At 37.5% G+C, this 13,728-nt stretch overlaps 1 protein-coding gene across 1 annotated transcript; it reads right to left on the bottom strand.

Annotated features, from left to right (window-relative positions):
- Positions 1 to 12,308: 12,308 nt before the first annotated feature.
- PRPS1L1 (phosphoribosyl pyrophosphate synthetase 1 like 1) lies at positions 12,309 to 13,282 on the bottom strand. Its single transcript, XM_059932840.1, is given in 2 exon segments — positions 12,309 to 12,979; positions 12,982 to 13,282. Coding segments are annotated over 2 exon segments (954 nt in total). The 5' UTR covers positions 13,265 to 13,282.
- Positions 13,283 to 13,728: the final 446 nt, after the last annotated feature.

Here is a 13,728-nt window from a genome sequence, read left to right on the forward strand (position 1 = left end):
CTCAGCTTAGTGACCAGTGTGTTTTCAATGGAAATGAAAGATTTGCATAAGGGTACTTTTTAAACCAAATGAACTTGTTTTATCAGTCTATTTCATGCCTCCTATTACTGTCCTAAACACTGTAGGGGATACAATGGTCATTTCTTACAGAATCCTTCCAAACTTCTTAGGAAAATCAGGACTAATGAAATATATGAAGCAAACAGGAAAGAATTACGTACTAAATTGTTAAAAACTGGGTTAATGTAAATAGCTGGAGGGATCAGGAAAGACTTTGTGTTGGGATTTCTTCTTGAGCTTGTCTTTGAGCAATGACAAGGACCGAAGCATGCAGAAAGAAAAAAAAGAGGGCAGTCTATGTGGGACCAACTGCATAAGCAAAGGACTTGGCCAGTGAGCAGGTCATAGCTGACTCTCGGGAATTACTGAGAAATTTGGAGGGATCCTGGGAGGTTCCTAAAAGCCAAAAGAAGAATTTGTTAAATGCAACAGGCAATAGGAAGCTATTATAGGGCTTCTGAACATCAGAATGATGACATTAAAAAGATGTCTTTGAAGATTAATATGTCAGCATTATGAAGGTAAAGATATAGGTAAAGATTAGTGGCAGGGGAACAAGTAGATGCAACTCAGGTGGGCCTTGTTAAGAAGCACATGGGGACATCAGCAAGGAGCAGGTCAAGGCCACGACTAAATGGCAAGCTGCTTATTCACTGTGGCAGAGGTAAGGGTATGGGAAGTGGGAGAGTAGCCTCAGTGGGGTTAGATGGGGGCTTCAAAAGCCTGGAATCCGAAAGACATGCTTAGGCATGATACTGGCAACTGCCAGAATCATAAGAGTTTATGTGATGGGCAGAACACAGTGATGAGAAATCTAGGTGATGGTGCAAGAGAGTTGACCAGATGCGATAATGCAGCAGGTGTGGGAGAAATCATTCCAGGCTTCTCCTCAGGAAAGGATGCAGACACTAGAGCCAGCACACTTCTAGGGCCTTGACATCACCTGGGGTGCAGTATAGGGCCCTAGTCCAAATAAGAACCAGGGCACAGAGCTGATAGAATATGGAGAGGAGAGATAATGAAAGGAAAATCCTGATCTAATGGCTAACACAGGAGGAGTGTCAGAGTTTGCCAACCCAAGGAATGCCAAGGCCTGAGGGTTGGTCCTCATATAGCAGACCTTGGGCTGAGTTATGTTGATGGTAAAGGGGAAACAGAGGACATGTGGATGGCCGACAACTGTGGGTGCCTGTTGCATCACTGTGATCAATTCTAGGCCTACACCAGGTTACAGATTCAAAGCTGTTGATCCTGAGTTTTTAGGATTAGTTCAGAAACTAGCAAATCCCTGTGAGAGTAGCTGAGGAAGGAGAGGTGGGAGAAAAATAAGGGTTGACCCTAGGAACTGATACAATAATACAGGTAGTAAGAGTCAATAATTTAACTTTTTGATATTTTAACTTAGTGATCTATGTTTTGAAGAAGTATACATGCTTGAGGGGCAAAGGAAGCAGAGAAGTTGGAAAAACTTGAAAGGTATTTACATTCAATTTCAGTAAAATTTTGAATAACTATCATGTTCAGAGATTGTATTCTTCTGATTCATTTAGATTTCTGATTACTTAAGCTATGTAGAAATTTTTCGGAACATAAACTCTTCTATTTATTTTTCTTAGGTTAGCTTAACTTTTCTGACTTACGGTAGTATAATGAACACAATTTAATATTACTTCAGTAACTGGAGATTGCATAGAACTCACAGTCATTACTCTTTCCTGAAAAAACTGAAAGTATTTTTAGACAATTCTTTATTAGCTCCGGGACTACATTTTTGTAAATGAGGCACTAATTTGAGCTTATTTTTTCATCATTTGCCTGTAGGAATTCGGTATGTTTTACTAAATATGTTGAGGGTCTCATTTAATTCGGAGGGACTGTTATTCCATGGTTTCCTTACAAGTCTAGGGTATACACCTATACACAAAAAAGGGTTAATTGAGGATTTTGCTTGTTTGAATACATGTGAGCTATCAAACTTTGAATAAATAACATTTTAGAGTATTTCTTAAAATTTCCACATTATACTATCCAAATTCTGTTACCAAATAGAGGAACACAGGAAACAGTCTCCTAAGCAAGTCTATTAATAGAGGGAGATTTCTGTTTCAAGCGAAGGAAAGGAGGAAATCTAGGCTTTATTTCATGTACACACCATGTGACCAAAACTGTTCTAGCTGTTTCACACATGTTCATCTTGAATCACAACAATTGTGTGAGATATTTTGTCTCCATTATGGAGATGAAGAATGAGAGATTCAAAGACATATACTAACTGGGTGGTAACATAGCTGGTAAGCAGCACTCCCAGGAATGGAAATTCAGGTCTATCTAATTCTAAAGCTAATTTTTATTTTCACTGCCCCATGCTCCAGAAATATGTCTGTATACATAAACTTTTATAAAAGAAATTTCAAAATCCATTTTTTTTCAGATACTGAAGCTATGAAGTCTATATCAATATATATTTCTGAGCCAATAAAACAAAATTATCCCTACAGATCAATTCCCCCAAAAAATACCTTTTTCTATGTAATAATTCAATATTGCTCAAAGTAAAAATCACCTGAGAAGTCTCCCTGGTCTAGAAATAACCCTACAAAAGGGATGTCATGTAAGTTTCATCTTCTATGTCAAGTCTTATCAATTGGTAGGGCTGCCTGGATCCCTGCATGGAGAAGAAACCTGAAGTTATGTCTAGAGTCAGCAGGAAGGAGCCTTGGGACCCATTAGAGATGAAGGCCAGGGTCATGGGAGAGGAAAATGGCAACTCATGTACCATGTATTGCCTAGAACTGCCACAAGTATTAATAAAGTAGTATGTAATTTGGGAGGCTACTGCTCAAAATTGCCTTCCACACTCAAAATTCTCTCTATTAATTTCACTTTTGGGGCTTAGTATTTCCTAAGCTTGCATCATCATAAGAATCATCTAGATTAATTGTTTGAAAATATTGTTTTCCAGGCCTCCCTGGAGATTCAGGAGGTTAAGAGGGGGAAGTCAGGAATTTTATCATCTGGCAAGTTTGGGAATACTTGAGTTGCTTTTGCATTCAGAAAGCCCCTGCGAAAGACAAACATTACATTATTAAGCAGTAATAATTTAAGACATAATCTTCCCAGTAAAGATTTGAGTACTTACAGGCCAGGGGCAAACAATAGATCAATTTGATGGTGACTGGTAATCAGAGAAATTCAGAGCAGTTGATAACTTACCTACTTTATCTGGCTCTGCCCAACTTACTGACTTAATCTCATTCTGCTTTCCCTCTTGCTCATGCTACTCCAGCCAGACTGGTCTTCTTTCTGTTGCTCTAATACGTGCAGGCTCCCACCTCAAAGTCTTTGCTCTTGCTGGTCCCCTGCATGGTATGTCATTCCTGGAGACGTTCACAGGGCTAGTGTCCTTTTAATCCTCTCTTAAGTGGTAGGGCTGTTAAGTGAACACGCCAAATGGCAAGCAAAGAGAAGGAAGAAAAGCACAATTTTAAATCTGTGAAGCAGATTCATTGCCTAGCTGACAACCAAACTCTTTAATTTTGTAAAACAGAGGATCCTAGCCCTTTCTTTGCTCTAAGCAATGAGTTATGCCAGTCATTGCATAGCATCTGCAATGAAATCAGGGTAAAGAAAGTAATGGTTTTCCTAGAAAAGAAGGAAACAATGACAAGTATAAAAACAGAGAATAGAGTCACTAGTTGCAAAATAATTAAATCTGGGTAAAATGTATTATTTAAAACCGATCACTGCCGTATCTTTTCTGATTCTTGCAGGGTGCTCATAAGTCTAATCATCTGACTGTATCTTTGAAATAGAATTAGGATTTGGGAAGCATCTTAATAAACACTAACCGAAACCACTCTGAAGAAAACATCATTAATCATGTCATCTGATAAGAGATACTGTCAGTGTTACGTTTAGAAATTTATACTCAGATTGAATTCCAGTAAACAACCCATGTGTGCATTAGGGATTAGGAAAACGAGGGCTTCTTTGTTTACTATAAATCTAAAAAAATATTACGTTGGCCTACTTTCTCAAAATGGAACCCACCTGGACTCATTTGGTCTCCCAGTTGCATAGGCGGTCTAGTCCAGTTCAGTTTGCACAATGCTGCGACATTCTTTTCAGAAAGTACTATTTTCACTGCAACAGTCTTCTACAGAAAACATATCGAAAAAGCTACAATAGTTCCCTATTGCTTTTTAAATAAATATAAATCTTTAGGTTGGTATTTAAGACACTTACTTAGACATTTTTAGGTTTACCCACCATTAGGTAAGATTTATATCAATTTTTAAAAATCAAGTGAAGCATAATATCTGACTGCTTAGTATTAAACATTATATGAAGCATCATAAAGATACAAAGAATATACGAAATATTCCCAATCCTTAATGACTACCCAAATTAATCTCACAAGAGAAGGCAACATTGTAGAGAATGATGCACACAATAGGAATTTACGGGAGAGAGAAAGAGGTCAGATATTGAGATGTTTGTAAAAGAAATAGGCCTTGAAGAAAGGTAAGATTTAGTCAAGTGGAGGAGAATAGCGAGGCTACTGGAGGTTAGGTGAATTGTATAGAGGAATTACGGCAGAGATTTGCAGGTATTTTCTGGGGCAATGAACAGATCAATAAGAATGAAGTGGAAAGTTTATATTGGGAGTAGTGGACCAGATTTTGATGGCTATACATGAAAACAAAGGGTGGATTTTTCTGTAAAGAATGAAAAAAAATAGAAAATTTTGATTATGGGATTAAAGTTACGAAAGTAATATTTTAGGAATTAGTCTGGCAGAAGTACAGAGGGAATCTGAAGGACGATATTAGGGTAAGCAAGTGCTTACCTTAGACATTAGTGTATGAAGAGACCTCAACCCTTCTGATTTGCCCACAGTGGCTGAAACGAGCTGTATCAGTGGGATGGCAGGGAAGACGTCTGAGAAGAGCCAAGAGTTGGGAGGAAAGCCCCTGTACTATAGTGTTATAAAAAGTCAAGTGAAGAAGGCACCTTGATAAGAAAATAGTTATAAATTTTGTGATGGTTTTTAGAAAGATCAAGGAGAATGAGGGAGGTCAATAAAAACAAATATTTACTTAGTCTGAAGGGAAACCATCAGAAGACCAGAAATGTAAACAATTCCCAGTTAATATAAAGTATATGGAAACCAATTGCCAACAAACCAATTGCCAGTTCTTTCCCAACAGAACTGAAGAATTGGACGTTCATAGAGATAAAATAATCCCCCAAAAGGAAGTTGTGTAGCAAATTTCTAGAAAAACTCTCAAAGGGTTATCGGGTATTGAGAAAGGGAAGGGTCTATGAGCAATTTATTGAATTAAATTAAAATATTAAAGAGCAGTGGAATGGTTGTGACTGTCTCCAGCTTTTAGACCAGTAGACTTCAGAATTTTGCCACAAGAGACAATTTGTGAGTTCGGTTCTTAAAAGTGAGAGGGGATAATTTCATGTGGGCTTTTAGGCTTGAAAAGTGCAGTATCCAAAGTAAGTTATGGTCACCCCAATAGCTAGGAAATCTTTGCAGCCAGAAGTCAAAATATCCATCACAAAGGAAAGGCCCCCTGCTATACTTCTTTCTCTCCATTACTGTACGTCCTCAATAAAACAGCTAATACTGGGAAATAGAATTAAAAGTTAAATATAATTAAAATCTACAAAGAGAATCGAGATATTGTATTCCATAAAATGAAAAATAATGTCAATGCTATCAACCATAAAAAAAAGACAGGAAAACAAAAGGAGTATGTGAAAATTAAAAGCATGGTTGCGTGATATTGAAAGGAAATTCAATAGAAGGGATGAATAATAAAATGAATTACTAATAGAATTAACTGAAGACTGAATTAACTGGAGGATCAAATTAAAGAATTAACCACCAACCCAGTGACAAAGAATAAAATGATGAAAAATATGAGGAAGTTATAAGATAGGGAAGATACATCCAGAAAATAAAATACCCATCTAATAGGGGATACAAAAAAAGATCAACAGAGAAGGGAAAGTATGCAGTGTAGTAGGTTGAATAATAGCTCCCAGCACTCATTTATTTTGTCCTGTCTCTGTACCCATTGATTTTGTGCCTGTCATGGCGTCCCCACAATGAGATAAGAGGGTACCTCACCAATCCTTCCTGGATAACTATTTCCATTCCTGCCTTCTGCTGAGATGGTAGATTGGATCTGTGAGTTACATCGTCCTCTTCACATCCTTCTGAGCTTTGCCTAGAATCTCCTTTCATGTCTCTGTTTCTACCAACAGTCTCTTCATAGTAATCTAGGCTTTTATTATCATGCACCTCAAAATTCTTCCAAGCCTTTCAGGAACCTAGCCAAAAATCATAGGCAGTGCTAAATCCAAAGACAGTCCCTTTCTAGCATAAAATGATGACTTAACATCATAATTTAAATGTATTTTATAGTGTAGGAGACATACCACCTCATAAATTTGAAGAATGTTATTTTGAAAGTCATTTTATCATGTTTAAAGGGAAAGGCCATAGATCCAGTGGCTTACCAAGATTAGAATTTTCTGCCTTGCTCAATAAGCATTCCATAGATTACCACGTTATATTCTCTAAATTCATGGATGCTGAGCTGCACCGTGTTACTCTGTTTCCCACAGAAATCAATTTTCTCATAAAGTAACTAATGATTGCACCCCAAGCTGCACTGCAAAATGCTCCATTTAGATAGAAGAACACCTGCAGCAAATCCAGAATGTCATAGAGAATGATGCCGTCTTCACCTTGAAGTTTATATAGACCATACAAACACAACCTAAGTTTGAAATCTATTTTCTGTTCAACTTTTTAAAAATAAAAAGTACATTAAAATAAACGTCTTCCAAGCCTATTCCCAATACTTAATTCCAAAGCCACTTCCACATTTTTAGGTACTTGTTACAGCAGCACTCCATCTCCTGGTATAAACACTGTATTAGTTTCCTACAGCTCCAGTAACAAATTATCACAAACTGGATGGCTTAAAATGACAGAAATTTATTCTGTCATAGTTCTGTAGGACAAAAGCCTGAAATCAAGGTGTCAGTAGACTTGGCCCTTTCTGGAGGTTCTGAGGGAGAATTTGTTCCATGCCTCTCCCTTAGCCCCTGGTGGCTACTGTAACCCTTGACAATCCTTGGCTTGCAGATGCATCACTCCAATATCTGCCTCCATCTTCATGTCACTTTCTCCTCTGTGTTTCTCTCTCAAATCTCCCTCTGCTTTTCACTTATAGGGACACCTGTCATTGTTTTTAAGGCCCACCCTAAATCCAGGATGATCTCATCTGGAAAACCTAAACCTAATTACACCTACAAAGACCCTTTATCTCAATAAGGACACCTTATCCAAATAAGGTTCAGGTGGTTATGACATGGATATGTCTTTCGTGAGACGGGCCTCTATTCAACTCACTACAGTCTGCTCTCTAGTCCCTGCCAAATTCACATCTGTCCCACATCCATACAAAACCCATTCACCTCATCCCAACATTCCCCCAAAGTCTCAACCCATTACAACATCAACCCTAAGTTCAAAATCTCATCAAAATATCATCAACTCAAAAGTCCCAAATCTCATTATTAAATTATCTGAATCAGAGACGAGTGAAACCCTGAGTATGAACCATCCTGGAGCAAAACTTTTCTCCATATGGGGACTGGTGAAGAAGCAGTTATCTGCTTCCAAAATACAATGGTGGGACGGGCATGGGATATACACTCTCATTCCCAAATAGAGAAATTTGAAGGAACAAAGGGGTTGCACATCCCAAGAAAGTATGAAATCCAGCAGGGCAAATTTCTTTAGGTTTTAAGGACTGGGAGTAATTCTCTGTGGCTTGATGCTCCACTTGCTGGGTCCACAGCTCCAGCCTCTGGGCCTGCGACAGTGGCTCCATCAGCCTCTGGGTTCACAGCAGAGGCTCAGTCAGCCTCTAGCCCGCTCTCAATGAACCTTCTGACCTCTGTACCACTCTTGGTGTCTCTGCCCTTAGAGTCATTCTTTATTTGTCTCGAAGAGTAGCACAAGTCTGCAGCTGAGTAGCTCTATCAGCCTATTTCCTGCCTGTAGAATCCCAGAAGTCATGCCTCAATCTCATCTTTTATAAATTTTTATAAGTTCTCTACTACAAGAGTACAAAAGTTATTCCACATTTTCTTCCAGTGTTTTACACTTTTGTTCCTTATAACCATTCCTTCTGGAATTTATTTTTGTGCATCATTGAAAGACAGAAACAAAAAACAAAAAAAAAATGCTGCCCCAATTAGTAGTCAGTTATCCAGCATCATTGACTGATCAGTGCATTATTTATCCAATGACATGATATGCCAGTTTTATCATATATATGAGCTGGTATGTAATACTATTGAGTGTATAAAACAGTTTTTGGTCAATAAGCATAAGCATACTATCGCTTTCAGCTATGGAAACTGCTACTTTGCTAACCATGGGGTGAATATATTCTGCAGTGTGTGGTATTTACTATGGTATGGCCTCTTTCATCTATTTTGTATTCTGAGAACAGTTTGTCCAAAATGACTGCTTGTATGTGTAAAAGTAACATTGGATATGCTTCATATAAACAAGGTAATAATGTTATAATGGTGCTTAAAGTGGAAGTTTTAAGGAGGCTGGAAGTGCTTTCCAGGATATAATCAAGAAAACAGAAAGTTAAGATCATCAAGGAGCTAGAAATTGATAAATGACAACTGACATTAAGAAGCCCATTATAAGCATCACTGTTATCTGATTGATCAACATGTATATGAAGATACTTAGGAAAAAAAACTATGGCAGGAGTCTTATCCCCCCTTTCAGAGAATCTGAGTAGATTTCAGGAGTGGTTGTCAAGGCAGGATATCAGGAAAGCATCTCCAGAGGGACTTTGTAATAGTGATTTTCCTATAGAATTGATTCAGTTATGCTCCTTTTTTCCAGTAACATAATCCTTCCACTAAATAGTGTATGTGTGTACTAAATTCCCATAAGTATACATAGGTCTGTTTCAGGAATCTAAATTCTGCAGTATTAATTTACATGTTCATCCCTGCATCAGTACAACAGTTTTATTACTGTTAGCTTTACAATGTTTTAATATATTGTAGTACAAAAACATTTTCAAAAAGATCTTGAATATTTTTGATCTCTTATTTTTCCAGATCAACTTTAAGAAAAGTTTATCTAGTTCTCTTAAAAAAAATCCTTTTCGGATTTTTACTGGGTTTATACTGACTAGATGATTTGAGGAAACTCTCATATTGTTCTTTATCTCCAGATTCATAACACATTTATTCAGGTTATTTTCTATATCTTTTCATAATTTTCTTTCATACAAGTCTTACAGTTTGGGAGTTTATTACTGGTTATTTTGCAGATTTTATTGCTCCAGGTTGTGGAAACTTTTTTCAATTATATTTTTCAATTAGGATTTGTTGGTATTTAGGAAAGGCTATTATTTTATTTACCTGATGTACAGTCACTTTACTGACCTCTTGTAGGAATAGTTTTTCTTCTGATTGCTGGATTTTTTTGTTGATAATCATGACATTTGCAAATAATGTGAGTTTTGCCTCTTTTCCCTCCAGTGTTGCTAGCTCTTTTCTTTTTCTTGCCTTATTTCACTGGCTTTGAAATTTGCCTGATTTTAATGGGAACATTTTCAATATTTCATCATTAAGTATATCTTTGTAGGTCTCTAGTAGATTTTCTTTATTAGATCTAGCAAGCTTCATTCTATTACTATTTTACTGAGAGTTTTATTTTTTCAAAATGCAGTCTGGATGATTGTAGTAAATCCACTTTACTTATATATAGTCTTTATAAATTCCTTTTTAAAAATTTATGAAGACTTTTTGTGACTTACTACATTTTTAATATTATAAATGTTATCATTCATGCTGGAAAAATGTGAATTATCTGTTTAATTTCCATGTATAGTTATTAAATTGTGATGTGGAGTTATTTTAAACCCTATAATATCTTTTCTTGGTTATTTACGTGAGAGCTTTGTTAAAATTTCACAGTTAATGTAGATTATACATTTCTCCTTATATTCTCACTGTTTTATTTTTCTTCTTATACTTTGATGTTGAATTGTTAGGTTCATAAAGATTCATAATCAGCAAAACATTCTGTTTTTACTTTGACTAGAAGTACCACTCCTAGTTCCTCTTTGTAAGCATTTACTCAGTATGTTTTTCATTATCTTTTTATATCTAATTTTTTGTTTTGGTGTGTCTCCCATAAACAGCATAGCATTAGATATTTTTGCTACTCATTCTGATAATCTATCTCTTATCAGATTAACTTAATATATTGACTTTATTTGTGATAACATATATTTGGTATTTTCTATTTGATCTGTTTTCTTCCTCATTTCCTACATTCAGCTGGATTTGTTTACTTTGTTTACTGTGCCATTATGCCATTATTATGGCTATTATGCCATTTTTTTTTCTGTCTAGGAGTTTGGAAGTAATTTATCCCATTCTTTTCTTCTCTTGCTTGTCCTTGAATTTTAGAAAACATATTTAAACTTCGTTTTTTTCTATCATGTCAATCATTGGTGTCAGTAACTGCCCTCTCAAACTAGATAGACCATTAATATACATAGACTAATCCTAACCTCTCATGTTTTGTGGATATCACCTGGAATTTTGTTTACAGATTTTTAAATAACTTGCTTTACTTTGTGGCTCAATTTTTATGTGAATTTTATCTTAATAATTGTGATAATATTCACAATAATTTCACAAAAAAATTTTATCAGTTTCACTTCTTTCTTTGCTCACCATTATCTCTTTCATTCCATGTGTTCCTCTTAGTTGTACATACTTGTTGTTTTCGGTATCCTCAAGTGATACTTTCAGGAAGCATTCATGGTGGTAAAGTTTCTGAGTCTTTTAATATATAAAAATGCCTTAATTTTGTCCTCAAACTTAAATAATAGTTTGGCTAAGCACACAAATTTAGGTTAGAAGGAATATTCCTTTAGAACTGCAAAAATATTGTTCCATTTTGCTTATTACCTGAGAGATCAAATGAGAAGTCTGACAGCAACTGAATATTATTTCTTTAAAACTATCTTACATTTTAACTTTCAGAATCTTTTAGGGCCTGTCTGAATTTTCTTGGAAATCAGAAATTTCAGGATATATCTTAATGTGGACTTCTTCTCACATACATGCAGACTTTTTATTGGTTTTCCCTACAAGAGACAATAACGTAAGTTTTAAAATATAAATCTGAAGTCATCTGAGAGGCAAGGAAGAAAGATTAAAATTAAATGCTTAATCAAAAGGTACTACAACACCACCTAAAATCTACTACCATGGCAGTAGCAGGCTAAGATTAAGCTACAGCAAAAACATCTGGTGCCAATTTTAGAGACTATATAGCAGGAAATGGATTTGCTTTCCAGAAGACTGGTACACTGATAATTTGGATCCAACAGAATGTTTGACCAGGAAAATATCAAGATGGTTAGAAGTAAAACTAAATCAAAAAGAACAGGTACACTGGAGAATCCAAAACATGTAATCTCCAAACAGATGGTGACAGATTTATCTTCTTCCTCTCAAGAAGCATTTGCTGCACTTTGCAGCCTTTTCTCATAATCCTACCCAATGGCTGTTCAAGCTGAAAGCTGCTGCTCTTGCCTTGCAGATGGCTCAGCAACCAGGTAAACTAGGTTTGGGTTGCACAGGACTCTTGATTAATTTAGCACAGATCTTGGAGAACTTGTGACAAGTGGGGAAGAGGGGAGGGGAATACAGGGAATAAGAGGGGGTTGGTGGGATGGAGATGTGGTGGTGGTGGATTGGGTTGGTTGCATTGTTAGTTTTTCTGAACAAAGTGAACCCTGAAGCATTCACATATAAAGTAGTCTAAGTTTCCCCAATTAATTTCATACAACTCCACACAACACCTTCAAAGTCTGAAGTCAGCAGCTGAACTGTAGTTAGAGCTACAAGGCTCACAAAATCATCAAAGAAACCAGAATGAGACAACCCAGATAGGATATTCCAGCAATTATTCTCAATCTGTCTTTCTCCAATCTAAAATAAGCATCTAATATACATGATGTGGGATGTAGAAAGCCACACTGGAACAAACAGGGTCTTCTGCCGAACTTTTCATCAAACACCAAGGGAAACCAATGGTCAAGGTATATTTTTATTTTATCTTACTTTATTTAAAATACAACAACCCCAACGTTATTCTATCACAATGGGACATGGCTGAACAGGTAAGAGACAGATTCCCCAATGTGAGTTCTTCTGATGGCTTCCGCAAGGATCATGGAGATGTCGATCACCTGTATTTTGGAGCAATGCTTCACCTTATCCTCCTAAGGTATGGTATTGGTGACTACTACTGCTTCAAAGCCTGCACTGTTGATGTGAGTAATGGCCAGGCCAGAAAAGATTCCATGAGTCAAGATCGCAGAAACTCTGGTGGCTCCAGCTGAGAAAAGTTTGTCAGCTGCATGGCAGATTGTACCACAAGTGTCAGCCATGTCATCCACAAGGATAGCCACACGATCCTTCACATATCCCACTAGTACCATTCGGTCCACTTCATTGGCCTTCTTCGGTTCTTTGTGAATCAAGGCAAAGTCCACATTCAATCTTTCTGCAACGGAGGTCACTCTCTTAGCTCCACCAGCATCTGGAGAGACAATCGTGCAGTTCCTCCACTCAGAGATATTCTCCTTTATCCACTTCAGGACAGCTGGATCTGCATACAAATTGTCTGCTGGGATATCAAAAAAGCCCTGAATTTGAGAAGCATGTTGGTCCATCGTGATGATATGATCTGCACCTGCTATAGACAGCGTATTTACAACAAGCTTGGCGGAGATTGCGGCTCGGCTCTTATCCTCCTTATCCTGCGGGCATACGGGAAGCACGGGACGACTGCAGTAACTCGGCTGGCTGGAGCAATCTTGCAGGCATTAATCATGATCAAAAGCTCCATTAGATTGTCGCTGATTTCGCCACAACCACTCTGCACTATGTGGACGTCCCCTCCTCGCACACTCTCGCCTATTTCCACGCAGGTCTCCTGGTTGCTCAATTTCTTGGTCACCACCTTGCCCAGCTCCTGGCCCAGTCGGTCGGCAGTTTTCTGGGATAAGTCCTGGCGGGAGCTGCCGCTGAAGATTTTCACATTTGGCATTTTGGTCAACTGCCCTAGGCTCTCTACGTCCGGTGATCACCCGGCAGTTGAGAAAGGAACAGAGGTCAGACCACAGACTACTCCAGCCCCCAGCCAGGCGCAAGAGACCGCAGACGCTAACTAACGGCTTCCGGTTGTTACTCAGCTCTTCCGGTCTCTTCCGGCTGTGCGCCGCTTTAAACTGCCTTCTGGGTCTTCAAAAAAAAAAATTCCTTCTTGGCACCCAGTTCACGCTTCTAAACTAACGAGTCAAATCTTTTTTCAGTTCATGGATTTTTTTTTTTCTCCTCTATTAGTGCTTGTATTAGTTTCCAAGGGCAGCTTAAATCTGAATACGGAAAAATAGAAAATTTCTACAAGGCAAAACACGTAACTTTGAAAGGAAAGTTCTGGACTGGAGGAAATGTGTAAAACGTGCCCAGAGTTCTTCCAACTGAGTGAGAAAAAGGTAAGTCGGAATAAAC

Source organism: Balaenoptera ricei, chromosome 9 (genome assembly GCF_028023285.1).
Source record: "Balaenoptera ricei isolate mBalRic1 chromosome 9, mBalRic1.hap2, whole genome shotgun sequence".
NCBI classification, from domain to species: Eukaryota; Metazoa; Chordata; class Mammalia; order Artiodactyla; family Balaenopteridae; genus Balaenoptera; species Balaenoptera ricei.